This window comes from Bactrocera neohumeralis, chromosome 2, assembly GCF_024586455.1.
Source record: "Bactrocera neohumeralis isolate Rockhampton chromosome 2, APGP_CSIRO_Bneo_wtdbg2-racon-allhic-juicebox.fasta_v2, whole genome shotgun sequence".
Classification (NCBI taxonomy): Eukaryota; Metazoa; Arthropoda; class Insecta; order Diptera; family Tephritidae; genus Bactrocera; species Bactrocera neohumeralis.
This window is the reverse complement of record NC_065919.1, coordinates 47,830,783-47,845,122: the sequence shown is the minus strand read 5'-3', so window position 1 is coordinate 47,845,122 and position 14,340 is coordinate 47,830,783. Positions and strand designations below refer to the sequence as shown.

General features: G+C 38.5%; 3 protein-coding genes across 3 annotated transcripts; 2 read left to right on the top strand and 1 right to left on the bottom strand.

Annotated features, from left to right (window-relative positions):
- The first annotated feature begins 496 nt into the window (after positions 1–496).
- On the top strand, positions 497–1,867 carry LOC126750967 (uncharacterized). The gene has a single exon (XM_050460843.1). It carries the CDS (start codon positions 506–508, stop codon positions 1,808–1,810), a length of 1,305 nt encoding a protein of 434 aa, XP_050316800.1. The 5' UTR covers positions 497–505; the 3' UTR covers positions 1,811–1,867.
- Positions 1,868–6,222: 4,355 nt separating this feature from the next.
- LOC126750988 (uncharacterized) lies at positions 6,223–7,371 on the top strand. The gene is made up of 2 exons (XM_050460874.1): positions 6,223–6,617; positions 6,685–7,371. Exons 1-2 carry the CDS (start codon positions 6,476–6,478, stop codon positions 7,254–7,256), a joined length of 714 nt encoding a protein of 237 aa, XP_050316831.1. The 5' UTR covers positions 6,223–6,475; the 3' UTR covers positions 7,257–7,371.
- Positions 7,372–9,954: 2,583 nt separating this feature from the next.
- Positions 9,955–12,107, bottom strand: LOC126750956 (N-sulphoglucosamine sulphohydrolase). The gene has a single exon (XM_050460820.1). The coding sequence runs from the start codon at positions 11,665–11,667 to the stop codon at positions 10,063–10,065; it is 1,605 nt and encodes a 534-aa protein (XP_050316777.1). The 5' UTR covers positions 11,668–12,107; the 3' UTR covers positions 9,955–10,062.
- Between the last annotated feature and the right edge of the window lie 2,233 nt (positions 12,108–14,340).

The window sequence follows — 14,340 nt, the reverse complement described above, 5'->3', positions numbered from 1 at the left end:
TGGCCCTAAGCAGCTACGCATTTCTCGTAACCGCCAATATCGCACCAATGTAATAAAGATCTGTCATATAAATTCACCCATCAAAATCAAGTTTTATATGGAATACTTTTTATGTAATAAAGAAGCTTCAAGAAATTGGGCATGGGTTATTTTCGGCGTTTGGATTCAAGGCAATTCAGCAATTGCCGAATATATTGAAGCGCGAGTTCTTAGAAAGACCGTCGTCTATAGATGACATCTTGTAAAACTCCCCAATTAAATACATGTATAATAAAGCCTGACATAGACAAACTCGAGCCCGCTTTCCTTTCTCCCCATATAAATCCTCAGTGGAAGGACTTTTTTCAGCGCCCCCGACTGACCAAACCGCTTTAATTTTCCGTGTAAGGCAATTTTGATCGGCATCACCTTTCGATAATTTTAATTAAATCAATTTAATTTTAAAAAAGATATTTTGACAACAAAAAATTTTATTTTTCTTCCAGCTACTTGGGAATTCGATAAGATGTTCCTGCAACTTAAAAGAAACAGTTATACGCTGAGAGCACTGCTCTTCATATCCTTCACCTTGCTTTCACTGCTCAATCCAACGAAGGTTGCTGGCGGTAGTATACCGTCAACGCATAAAAATCCAGCACAACAACAGCAAATAGCCGCACAACAACAAGCACATATGCAACAACAACATCCACTGCAACAGCAACAACAACAACAACAAGCAGCAGAAATTCATCACAGCATGAATCAACAGAACACCAACCCACAGCTGCGTCCACACGAACAACCGGAACAAATGTTGTCAACACTATCACAACTATCAACAATAACAACAAGTGGCAGCAACAATCCAGTCAATCATGAGTACATCATGAAAGACGTTGGCGTAGATGAGGAGCTGAATGATCCATATCAATATTTGAGTGACTTAAAGGCCGAACCACGTTTAACCACTGGCAACAACTTGCCATGGAATCCATATGTGACAACCAATCCGCCATTTACCCATATGCCAGGAATGTTGACTAATTTTCCTTACAACCCTTATGGTGCAATCGGTGGTGGTGGCGGCGCACTACCACCATTGGTGACACCTCGACTGATGCCGTTCTTCAGCTATCCGCAGCCAGTTTTCATACCGTTTCCGATGTATTTCGCACCCACAGACCTGTTCTATTCAGGTTATGCCGGCCCTAGTGGTAATGAAATCGAAGAACCAATGCCCCGTGCAGCTGGCGATCACAGAGCGCAATCTACACATTTCGACACCACACCGTCAAGTGGTCCCAGTGCAGCTACCGCGCGTAATTCACAAATCTACTTTATGCGTTTCGCTCCAATGCCTTACATGCTCATGCCGGGCCTAGGCTTTACATCGACTCATACTAACCTGCCCCCTTTCCAACCATATACAGTACCTGCTATTAGCCCGGTTTTGAATATACCACTGAATTTTGTGGCGAATGGTAAGCCTACAAATATTTATCAAATGGGTGGCACCCCAAATGATTTTCAAAACTCCGCTAACTTTAATAATGTTAATCCGTTCGGTATGCGCCCTCCGTCACCGTTATCTTCAGCGTTTGCTTTTGTCGGCGCTCATAGACCGACGGCTGCGAATATTGCGAGCAGTTATTCGTCACATGGCGCGTTTGGCCCATCGACAGCACCTCAGTCTGCTTTGCAGTCGCTTCAGCAGGACTCGAAAATGACGTTACTAAAGCGACCCTTCCTTTTCAACGGACGTCCGGATGAGATCTACACATTGCCGAACAATTTTAATCCACTCTACTCAAATTCGGCATATTACTAGGAGCAAAAGCGTTAAGTGCAGCATTGGAACTGATTTTTAAAAGTATTATGAGCGAATTTAGAGAAACTAAAAGACTATATTTTAATAAAATGATCAAATATTTCTATAAACTAACTTGTATTTATAGAATTGGAGAGTTATTATTCACATTGAAGGTGATATAAAACTGTTTTAGATATTAATAATTATATTAACGAATACTCCCCTCCCGCCGAACCGACGTGAGAGATGTAAACCGTTACGAACGGAATTTACCGAGTGTCGTGATGTTGGGATTTCGTAAGTAGGGTTTTATATTACGGAACTAGATTTCAATATAGATCAAAGTGCTAAAAAGAGCTTTAGTAATATGCGGATCTATAAATTGTTTACCAACTTTACCCAACTTTTTTCAATTAAAGTTTTTGTGTTGAAGACTTTGATAACGCATAGCAAAAACAATCAAATATTGTCCGGCGAAAATCAAATTTAAATAACAAGCTTTAGAATTTACTCAATTGTCCGGAGTTTTCTCTAAACGAACTTTTGGGGTATCACACGAAATTCTACCAGAAGTCTTTAGAGAAGTTAAATCTTGATATATTTAAAAATTATACATTCCTAGCTCTAAAATATATGTATTATTATATAAATCTTGGCTAATCTATTTTACTTGAAGTTTGCTACAAATTCTAAATTATGAAGTCGAAACTAACCTGGAAAAAGCTTTGATATATATATAAATAATAAATAAATGATTCAGCCTATAATCGAGGAAGAAGATTGAACTGTTACTAAAACCCAAATAATTCCATCTCGTTATTTGGGTGTCTTCTATAAGACCTTATCAGCGGAAAACCGAACTTTGAACATATTATTTTTTTGTTAGGGATATAAGCCAATTTTACACCGCGATTTATTCATTTTCAAACTAACGTGTGTTTTTGGATTTGTGGTTTTCAATGAAGCAATCCTTTTTTCGAAGTCGGCAGCTGTTACTTAATTAAAAGTTAGATTTGTCATTTTATAATTAATAGAACTACTTTGATTGTGCAAATTTATTACTAAAACAAGTAAGGAAGGGCTAAGTTCGGGTGTCACCGAACATTTTATACTCTCGCATGATAATCGAGATTTCATTATCCGTCATTTACATATTTTTTTATTTTGCTGTAAAATTAATTAGATTAGTAGTTCCTGAGATATGGTTTTTGGTCCATAAGTGGGCGACGCCACGCCCATTTTCAATTAAAAAAAAAAAAGCCTGGGTGCAGCTTCCTTCTGCCATTTCTTCCGTAAAATTTAGTGTTTCTGACGTTTTTTGTTAGTCGATTAACGCACTTTTAGTGATTTTCAACATAACCTTTGTATAGGAGGTGGGCGTGGTTATTATCCGATTTCTTCCATTTTTGAACTGTATATGGAAATGCCTGAAGGAAACGACTCTATAGAGTTTGGTTGACATAGCTATAGTAGTTTCCGAGATATGTACAAAAAACTTAGTAGGGGGCGGGGCCACGCCCACTTTTCCAAAAAATTACATCCAAATATGCCTCTCCCTAATGCGATCCTTTGTGCCAAATTTCACTTTAATATCTTTAATTATGGCTTAGTTATGACACTTTATAGGTTTTCGGTTTTCGCCATTTTGTGGGCGTGGCAGTGGACCGATTTTGCCCATCTTCGAACTTAACCTTCTTATGGAGCCAAGAAATACGTGTACTAAGTTTCATCATGATATCTCAATTTTTACTCAAGTTACAGCTTGCACGGACGGACGGACAGACAGACAGACATCCGGATTTTAACTCTACTCGTCATCCTGATCACTTTGGTATATATAACCCTATATCTGACTCTTTTAGTTTTAGGACTTACAAACAACCGTTATGTGAACAAAACTATAATACTCTCCTTAGCAACTTTGTTGCGAGAGTATAACAAAACGTTCGGTTCGCGCTGCGTCCAATATTTGGTTGACATAATCGCCCAGCAGAGTCGAATCGGTTTCGCTAGTGGATAATGCGCACCAAAGACGCTATTGCTGCTGTGAAGCAGAAGTCCCGAATGAATCTATCCGCCATCGCGGGCACTATAGCCATCCACTTTATGAAAGATTTTGCGGAAGGATCTCGTGCAAAAAATTAAATCGAATGGCCATTAAGGCTCAAAAGGAGCTGACCTGAGATTTTTATTTTCATCAGAAATTTGTAATCAACGATGAAACTCACTTCTGGTTGAAAAGGTCCGTTAATAAACATAGTTTACGCATTTGTTGTGATAATAATCCAGCCATTGTTGAGACGTCGTAACATCGTCAAAAAGTCACTGTGCGGTGTGCTTATGAAGAGAGGGATATGGTTCATATTTCTTAAAAAAATGCAGTGGGGAAAGCTCCATTATTAATGACTTTTTCGTAGCTGAATTGGTGGATGTTGCTGTGAACGATCTTTCGTTTCTACAAGACGGATTTATTGAAGTAAAATTTTTATGAACGCATTTTTTCGTGGAATTTCGTGGTCGTTTATCTATATAGCCCAATACGACTGACGTCATGGAGGAATATGGCAAGCTCTTATGTTTATAATAAAGCTAAGTTCTTGGCCATAACACTAAATTAATTTTGACTTATTTCTTTTTTAAAAACATTCTTCTTTATTGGCGTAGACACCGCTTACGCAGTTATAGTAACAGCGCCCCAGTTGTACTTTCTTTTCGCTGTTTAGCGCAAATTGGGGATTCCAAGTGTAGCCAGGTCCTTCTCCACCTGGATTTTCGACGGAGTGGAGGTCTTCCTCTTCTTCTGCTTCCCCCGGCGCGTAATGCGTGGAATAATTTCAGAGCTAGAGTGTATTCATCCTTTCGGTCAACATCACCTGTCCAGGGTATCCGATGTGTCTAAATTCGTGAACTACATCGAATGCGATATTGCCATATGCGCCAAGGACCATAAATCTTCCGCAGAACCTTTCTCTCGAAAACTCGTGTTTGATGTTGTCATCGTCCTTGCCTTTGCACAGAAATAATGAGTGACTTATAGAGTTTGGTCTTTATTCATCGAGAGACGACTTTTCTTCTCAATTTCCTACGCAGTCCGAAGTAGCAAACGTTGGCAAGAGTTATTCTGCGTTGGATCGTTGGTTTTACGAATTCCAAGCCAACAGGAGCCAAGTCGCGAGTGCGACGACTGTTTATTTGGTGACCGGAGATATTTCGTCTTGCCCTCGTTCGCTTCCAGACCCATTTGTAGCGGTGCTGAAGTTGAGGCCAATGATATCACTATCATCTGCGTACGTCAGCAGCTGTACACTCTTGTAGAAGATAGTACCGCTCGAACTATTTGATCCAGCAGTAGATTGAGTCGCACGATAGGGAGTCGCCTTGACTGTAATCTCGTTTTGTATCGAACCGCTCTGAGAAGTTCTTCCCGATCCTGACGGAGATTTTGGTATTGCTCAACGTCAGTTTACACAACCGCATTAGTTCTGCGGGGATATCAAATTCAGACATAGTGGCATAAAGGCAGCTGCTTTTCGTGCTGTTAAAAGCAGCTTTGAAATCGACGAAGAGGTGGTGTGTGTCGATCCTCTTTCCTTTTTTCACGGATCTGTTTCAAAAAATGGCGAATATCTGGCCAGTTGTTGATTTTCCAGGCCTACAGCCACACTGATAAGGTCCGCTCAATTTGTTGACGCTCGATAGAACCTTATATGCGATGTTGACGAGGCTTATACCACGGTAGTTGGCGCAGATTGGTGGGTTTCCATTTTTGTGGATTGGACAGAGCACACTTAAATTTCATTCGACAGGCATGCTTACGTCCGTCCATATTCTTATCAGTTCTTCGAATACCACAACCCCGAAATATCTTCAAATTTATCACATTTTGTTCTAAGAAATGTTCCTAACTTTAAAATTGGGATTACAAACTAGATGCATATTTATTTTTAAGTGTGTTTTAGGCCTAGAACTCAATAAATGCTTGGGAAATATGAAGATATAAAAGTAGACTAATAATATCAGTATTTTCAAAGATGAATACATTAGTTTCGTTTAGGACCAACTATCAAGCGAGCCCTTCAACATAGGATTGAGTTCATGAGATTCAGATTTTCGGATACTTATACATCAAAATTGATTCATTAAGTCGAAAATTGAAAAGTTTTTTAAGAGAATTATTTATTAAATTATATAAAAACAGAAGAAAAAACTTATTATCTAACATAAAGCACCCCACTGCACCTGCAGTCTAACTACCACGAACAAATTAACAGAAGAAAGTTAAATATTTGCAAAAACGCATCAAAACAAAAGTTTATCCACCCACCACAATTTCTGGCAAGCATTCGATGGCTTCCAGCCAATTTATTGTTGACGCCCTTTGAATAACAATTTGCTTTACCGTTGCCTACAACTACAGAGCGGCTCATACATGGAGCGCATGGCAAGGCAGGTGTAAAGTCACGCCGAAATTGATCATAAAACTAATTGCGCTTGACCGTAGCATTGGAGCACACGTGAGTTGCGGTAAATAAAATTGAATTGCAAATAGTAATTACAATTATAATGAATAAATCAATAACAAGGATTCAATAAAGACGCACATAAAAGTGTAGGAAACCAACGCACGTAAGTCGCTAAAATTGAGTGCAAATTTCTAACAATATCACGAAAACAAGGAGTAAGATGAACTGCCAACGGAGCTCACTGCTACTGCTACTCCTTCTTGTATTGCTTTGCGTTTGCGCGGAGTGCGATGCCAAAAAGTGGCGATCGCACATTAAGAAGAAGAGTAATGCACCCAAAATATCAGCCACCTTCCGCACAGGTGAGTTAAACACGACAACATTTGCTACTGTATTCATAAATAAGCTCTCCTCCTTTCTCATATTTAGTGCCACCGAAACGCAAGTCAACAATGCCGAAACATCACGCAGCGCCACATAAACGTAACCCGAAAATGAACTACTATCATCCGTTGCCCTCAAAGTGGCCCACCCATATGTCCAGCGCATTGCCCTCGAACTACTACTTGGCCTCGTCGTATTACCCACGCTGGCGTTCCTACCACACAGCACCGTCGAAGTCGGCACTCAAGAAAATTGATTTGACGCCACCATTTACGCCTTTGCCCTTTGGTGGCTATTCAATGCCACTGCGGCGCTCGGATGATTTTGATGTTTCGGACAGCAGCAGCGATGCTTTGCCGTCCACCACTTTGGTGGACATGAGTGCCTTCAATGCTGCAATGTCTGATGGTTTCTTCGATACTGACTTACCACATTCTACCACTAGTGGTGAGTTTATGCCACCGGAAATATCGTTAGGCGGCTGGACACCGGTGGATTACAAGTCATTTATGGCAGATGCCGATTTCAGTCTCTGGAACGAGCAGTTGGGTCTGAATCGTCGGCTCGATATAGATGAACTTATGTACAGTAATCCTTATGAAATGCATTTTATTTAATTACAGTTGTTTAGAGTATCAAAATCCTTACCTATGACGTCTCAAATAATTACCCCTTAACATATTAACATTAGAATTAATTAAACCAATGACGCAGAATTTGTTGAAATAAAAACCAAAAACAATGTATTGAAATAATATTTAAGTACAATTGTATTTCTTCTTACTTTAATCAAAGTATTAGTTATAAATCAGATTTCATTGTTGCATGAAAATTACTCGTTTAGGCACTTGAATTAATCAGTTCTGAAAGTAATCATCAGCCTTTCCGGTATCTTCCATCAGCTCCTGTTTTTTGGCATCTTAAGTTCGTTCAACGATTAACCGCATTCAACGATTTCTTTTTGTAGGGATCTCCTAAATGTGTTTCGAAATTTCATATTTTTAGCTATGACTTTTAAATTGCATTTATTATATAAGTCGTCATTGCTGTTGACGTTAGGCCACCACACCTTGGGGATATGCCGTTGGCACCTGCTAACAAAGCTCTGAATCTTTGAAGTAAGGTGGTGATTTAACATAATTAATTTAGCAGATTCACTTTTTAATATTTAGCAATTATAATTTACAAACACATTTGTTGTTGGGAAATAGATAACTAAGAAAATTATAAAATAGTATGACACTTCCGTCGGTTCGCAGCTTAAATTTTGTAAACTTCATTTTATAAACCATATATTTACTTATTAGTAACTCCATGGTAAAATATAGCATACTTGTAGGCGTATTAAAATTTCTACTTTCCTTAGATAGACACATATACACAGGTTATCAAAGTTTTTTTTACCGTTTTTAGTTAAGAACAAGTAAGGAAGGGCTAAGTTAGGGTGCAACCGAACATATTATACTCTTGCAACTTACACGAATCAAAGCCAGGGAAATACTATTGACATGTTAGTATATACTAAACAAATAATCATATAGAGTAAAGCCAGCGGGATGTTCGAAAATCCTGATATTAGTTATATGGGCGGTAAGTCAAGTTTTCGCTGAAATTTATCTATTTTAGACACCAAGACACAATGTTATGAGTAAACCATGCTATGTAATTTTTGTTGAGATAACTCAAATATTAGCCGATATATGCGGTACAAAGTCACCCGGAAGTTCGAAAATCTTTATATTACTTATATGGGAGCTCAGGCAAATATTAACCTGATTGAAGCAAGTTTTAACATACAGACATACCATTGTCAGAGAAAACTATCCCTGAATTTTAATCATATATCTCACACATTGAGATCCAAATATTTGGTATCTAGAGGCTTGAACAGTTTTTGTTGGATTTGATTTATTTATGAATCTTGGTATGCAGATTCCTTAGTACAAAAAAAAATTACGAGTTCATAGATGGGCGTAATTGCACCAATGCCACGCCCACAAAACGCCTTTAGCCAAAAACCTATAAAGTGCCATAACTCAGCCATAAATAAAGATATTAAACTGAAATTTAACACAGGGGATCGCAGTAGAAACGGGCATCTGTGGCCAACAAATTTTGAAAAAGTGGGCGTTACCCGGCCCTCAAATAAGTTTAATGTACATATTTCCTAAACTACTTAATCTAAAACAACCAAATTTTGAACAATTTCTTCGGAGATTACATTGTTGTCTTAGAAAATAATCTATACCAAATTTCGTAGAGATACCACGTCAAATGCAAAAGTTTTCCATACAAGCCCTTGATTCCGATCGCTCGGTTTGTATGGCAACTATATGCTATAGTGAGCCGATCTGAACAATTTCTTCCCATATTATATTATATCTATGAACAATAAGTTATACTAAATTTCGTGAAGATATATCGTCAAATGAGGAAGTTTCCCATGCAAGCATTTGATTCCGATCATTCAGTTTATATGGCAGCTATATGCTATAGTTAACCGAACTGAACAATTTCTTCGGAGATTACATTATTACCTTAGAAAATAATCTATACCAAATTTCGTGAAGGTGCATTGCCAAATGTGAAAGTTTTCCATACAAGAACTTGATTCCGATCATTCAGTTTATATGGCAGCTATATGTTATAGTGGCCCGATATCGGCAGTTCCGACAAATGAGCAGCTTCTTGAGGAGAAAATAACTTTGCAAAATTTCAAAACGATATCTTGAAAACTGAGGGACTAGTTCGTATATATACAGACGGACAGACAGGCATACGAACATGGCTAAAACGACTCAGCTCAACATACTGATCATTTATATATATATTTTATAGGGTCTCCGACACTTCCTTCTGGGTGTTACAAGCTTCGTGGCAAACGTAATATACCCTATTCAGGGTATAAAAATCACTCAGCTCGAATATAACAACAAACTATTTCTCATCATCATCATAAGAAGTGTGTTGAACCCGTTCACTCAAAATTTCACTAAACTCTAAATAAAATGAGATTGCTACCATGAAAAAGTAATTAAGGGTATGCTAAAAGTAGTGCTGGACCTTTGTTGGAACCCAATTTCCGGCTAACACCAAAAGCGCAATGCACCTAATGATGGACGCGCGTGAAGCTCTTGCGCCTCCTTTTTCAAACAACCAAACACCACCAAAAAATTTTTAAGACCTACTTTACTAAATTAATGATGATATTCTAACATAAAATAACAATTTGGAAGCAGCTTAACGCTGCAGCGAATTCAAATTTTAGGGCATTTACAATATACAACTATATTTAATTTTCATAGAAACAGAGGATAAGCTATAATATAATATCTTTTTAATGATATGAAATTTTTATAAATACATTATGATATAAAAGTATTATAAATATAATATGACTTCACAGTAACTTCATAAGTGTAATTACAGCAACTCATACTTCTCATATTGTGTGAGTGGGCGACGTAGTGCCTCATGGCCTAGAGTCAAACATACTGGACTGTCTCTGTACACACCCTGTGCCTCGAGAACTGCATGCGGCGCACAACGCCAAGGATCCGCCGTATTCACTTGCCACTTAAATAAACGAGCACTTAACTCCTCGAATACGCGCTGATATTTGGATTTACCGAATAAATTGTAGCGCTCCAAGGGATCCGCTTTAACGTCGTACAACTCCCATTCCGGTCGTTCATAATATGATAGCAGCGTCTTATACCATGGATATGATTGTTTGGCGATCGTTGCGTTTAAAAGTTGCTGAAAGGAGGGCGATGTGTACAGATCTTGATCGATGGGGAAGTATGACCAAAAGTTTAAATTGTGTATTAGTTTATAACGACGCGTGCGTATCATGCGCATTGGATAGGTCATTGTGACCTCGTGGAAATTCTGACTACCAAACACTGCATCACTTTCAACCGGTTGCGGTTCTTTGTAAAGTATTGGCAATAACGATTTCGTAGCATCATCTTTGGACGCATTTGCCGTGGGTGTATAATAGTGGAACACATCCAGCACTGTATTGAAGACATCCAGTAGACTAGACATAGCGCCAGTAGTCTCATGATGGCGCGCCTGGGCGGTTGGCGCCGCAATGATCATTGGTTCACGTACGCCATGCTCGTAAAAATTCGTACGTCCGCCCGGAAATGGTGGTCCATTATCGGATGTGTAAATAACTAAAGTATTGGCGTCAAAACCATGCGCTGCGAGCTCTTTCAGCACGACACCCACACCTTGATCCAAGCGCGATGTGGTCATATACTGCGCGGCCAGCTCCTGACGCACCACATCCGTGTCCGGCAAATGCGGCGGCACTTCCAAGTTGCGCCAATCATAATAAATCGGTTTCCAATCGGGTATAATGCCCATACCCACTTCACCGGAACCCCAACGCTCACAGAACTCACCATATTGCGGCGTTATATGTCCACAACGATGTGGATCGTGAAAGCCGACAAGCAAGAAGAACGGACGCGCCTCCTCGCTCGCCTTGGCAAAGAACTCACGCGCATAATGTCTAATTCTCGTTATGTTGCGTCCAATTTGATTGATTGAATGCTGTTCCTCGGTCTGCTCAAAGTCAAATTGGAAATTGGCGCTAGCGCCAACATGTTTCTTACCGATGATGCCGCTAAGTATCCGTCCCTGGGACTTTTCGCGGAGCACATTTGGCAGCGAAGTGGTGCCGGGCAGCACATTGAAGTTATGCACGCCCTGGTGCAATCCATACATGCCATTGCTGTGACTCGCCTGACCGGTTAAGAGTTGTGCGCGGCTGGGCGAACAGCTGCTCACCGAAGTGAAAGCATTATTGAACAGCAAGCCGCGCTCGGCCAGAGCGTCCAGATTCGGCGTCTGACAGAACTTGTTTAGATAAGCGCCCGACTCGAAGCCCGCGTCATCCGCTAGCAGTATTAAAACATTCTTGATTTCATCATTCGCCGTCGCGCTTACACTTAGCATCAGGCACGAGGCGTTGATAAGCGCCAGCAATGTGATTACACGCCGTGTGGTCAGCGACATTTTGCATACGTAATCGCCCGGTTGTTTTGTTTACTTTAGTTGTTGCACTTTGTTGTTGATTAAAGATAATTGATTTCTAGTTTTTTAAGTGAAAATTTCAGCAATTTTATAAATTTTAATTACAAATTTAATAACAACAACTATTGTAGAGCGACACTCGCCATCTGCAACAAGAGTCGCCGGCGTACTAACTCAAGTCCATTTATCCAGCTATGACTTAAAGCTGAGTTTCACACATTTACACAGCATGTGTGCATACATACATATGTACATGCTTGCAAGCCAGTGCACAGGGGTCACGTTTCTTATCCCGTTTGCTCTACTATTCGTGGCTGGAGTCAATCTCCAGCTGCGCCAGTTAAACGAAATTACATACAATGCCAAGCTGTGCTCAATAAAAAGCGCTTTGAGAAAGAGAATGTATTACAGTGGCACGAGTACCATCAGTTATTGGTGAAATGAGTTTTTTCTTTCTTTCTAATGCAGTATTTCACTTTATTGAAAGATGTATTATATAATTTTTTATTGTTTGTTTATTTTTTTATTTGTTATTTATTTTATTTCATTATATATTTAATAAAGCGTTTCCTACTATTCCTCAAAATACGAAGCTTTGAATATTTTCATAAAATTATTTATTGTTATTTATTTATGTTTTTTTTAATTGTGAGTAGAAAATCAATCTAATCTTTCAAAATCTCGGAAAAATCTATTATTTGCAACAAATCCAAGCAAAAGTAAACAAAATCTCAAAAGCAAGCCTATAAATCTCAATTTATTATCAAACAATTATAAGTATAAATGATATTTAAACAAGAAAAAACGTTAACTTCGGCTGCACCGAAGCTAATATACCCTTCACAGGTGCATTTCTTTTAGTAACTATGTGTTCAGTTTGTATGGTAGCTATATGCTATAGTTAACCGATCTGAACAATTTCTTCGGAGATTACATTGTTGCCTTAGAAAATAATCTATACCAAATTTGGTCATGGTACATTGTCAAATGTGAAAGTTTTCCATACAAGAACTTGATTCCGATCGTTCAGTTTATATGGCAGCTATATGTTATAGTGGTCCGATATCGGCCGTTCCGACAAATGAGCAGCTTCTTGAAGAGAAAATGACGTTTGCAAAATTTCGAAAGGATATCTTAAAAACTGAGGGACTAGTTCGTATATATACAGACGGACGGACAGACATACAGACGGACATGGTTAACTCGTCTCAGCTCAACATACTGATCATTTATACATATATATACTTTATAGGGTCCCCGACGCTTCTTTCTGAGTGTTACAAACATCGTGACAAACTTAATATACCCTGTTCAGGGTATAAAAATATATATTTTTCTAAGTTTTTCAGATTGTCCTTAATTACTATGCCCAAAATGAGCACGATCTGTCTCCACGTTTATTTACAGCAGCTGCTTAAGTCGGAACACGACTATCGTACGATGGATAAAAATATAGAACAAAGAATTTGTCTCAAATTGTATTTTCTAACCAAATTTCGTGTGCGGAATGTTGGAAAAGGTTTTCGATGATTCAGTTTTATCAAAGCCTTCGAGTGGTACAAAGCCTTCAAAAACGGTCGAGAAATCGTCCCGATAAAGCTGAATTTTCCGATCCCACATTCATGGAGAGCATTATAACTGCCGAAGGGAAATGGGTTTATGAGTTTATTATATAAACAAGTCAATAACCATCGGAATGGAAAAAAACAAACCGATTCCAAAAAAACCACGCCAAAGCCACTTAAAAATCAAGAGGATGCTCATTGCTTTTTTTGATATTCGTAGTTTGGTACATCATGAATTTGTTTCGAAGTGACAGACGGTCAATGAAGTGTTCTATTTTGCCGTATTGAGCGTTTGCATGTAAACACACGTTGAAAATGGCCGAAATTGTGGAAGAACAATTCATGGATTTTACACGATGATATTGCACCATCGCATCGAGCCATGATTGTGACCGAATTTAAAGTCAAAAACGCAATAATACCATCGAGCAACCATCGTATTAACCAGATTTGGCTCCGTGTGATTTTTCCTTGTTTCTCAAAGTAAAATTTCCTATCCGGATCCGTTTTCAATCGATCGAAGAGATATAGCAAAATTCCTTGAAGGAGGTGAAGGCCATCTCAAAAGTGATTAAGAGAAATGTTTCGAGGACTGGAAGAATCGTTGGCATAAATGTATTACATCTGGTGATGATTGCTTTGAAGGCGACCGAATAAATATTGATGAATAATAAAATATTTTGAGTTTCCGGGTAACTTTTTGGTCAAAATGTATAAGGGTTTTTTGAGTTGAGTAATTATATGTGAATGTTTATTTTTACTAAAACATTATACTAGTAGGCGCAGTGGTGAAATGAATTTTTCTGATTTTTACAAATTTTCGCCGGAAAACAGTAATTTTTTTCTGTTTTAACACCATATTCCATACATGGGTATTCCATTATTAATTTAATGTTTATACTTTATTCACTAATCAAATATATACAACCGTTTTACAATTCTCTTTCAGTGTGCTTTAAAATTCACACACAAAATTCTAGAAATATTTTTTACACTCCTGGCCCACTGTTTTATTACAAAGCGTTTGCTGACTAATTTTGGCGATTGTGCGTTTTAACTTAAAAGTTGTAGCTTGCTTTCAAGAAAATAA

What these genes read in the sequence shown, in the direction of transcription:
- LOC126750988 (XM_050460874.1), top strand. Translation starts at nt 6,476, where the DNA reads ATGAACTGCCAACGGAGCTCACTGCTACTGCTACTCCTTCTTGTATTG. An exon ending in ATCAGCCACCTTCCGCACAG is followed by an intron (nt 6,618 to 6,684) that starts GTGAGTTAAACA and finishes TCTCATATTTAG; the next exon opens with TGCCACCGAAACGCAAGTCA.
- LOC126750967 (XM_050460843.1), top strand. Translation starts at nt 506, where the DNA reads ATGTTCCTGCAACTTAAAAGAAACAGTTATACGCTGAGAGCACTGCTC.
- LOC126750956 (XM_050460820.1), bottom strand. Translation starts at nt 11,667, where the DNA reads ATGTCGCTGACCACACGGCGTGTAATCACATTGCTGGCGCTTATCAAC.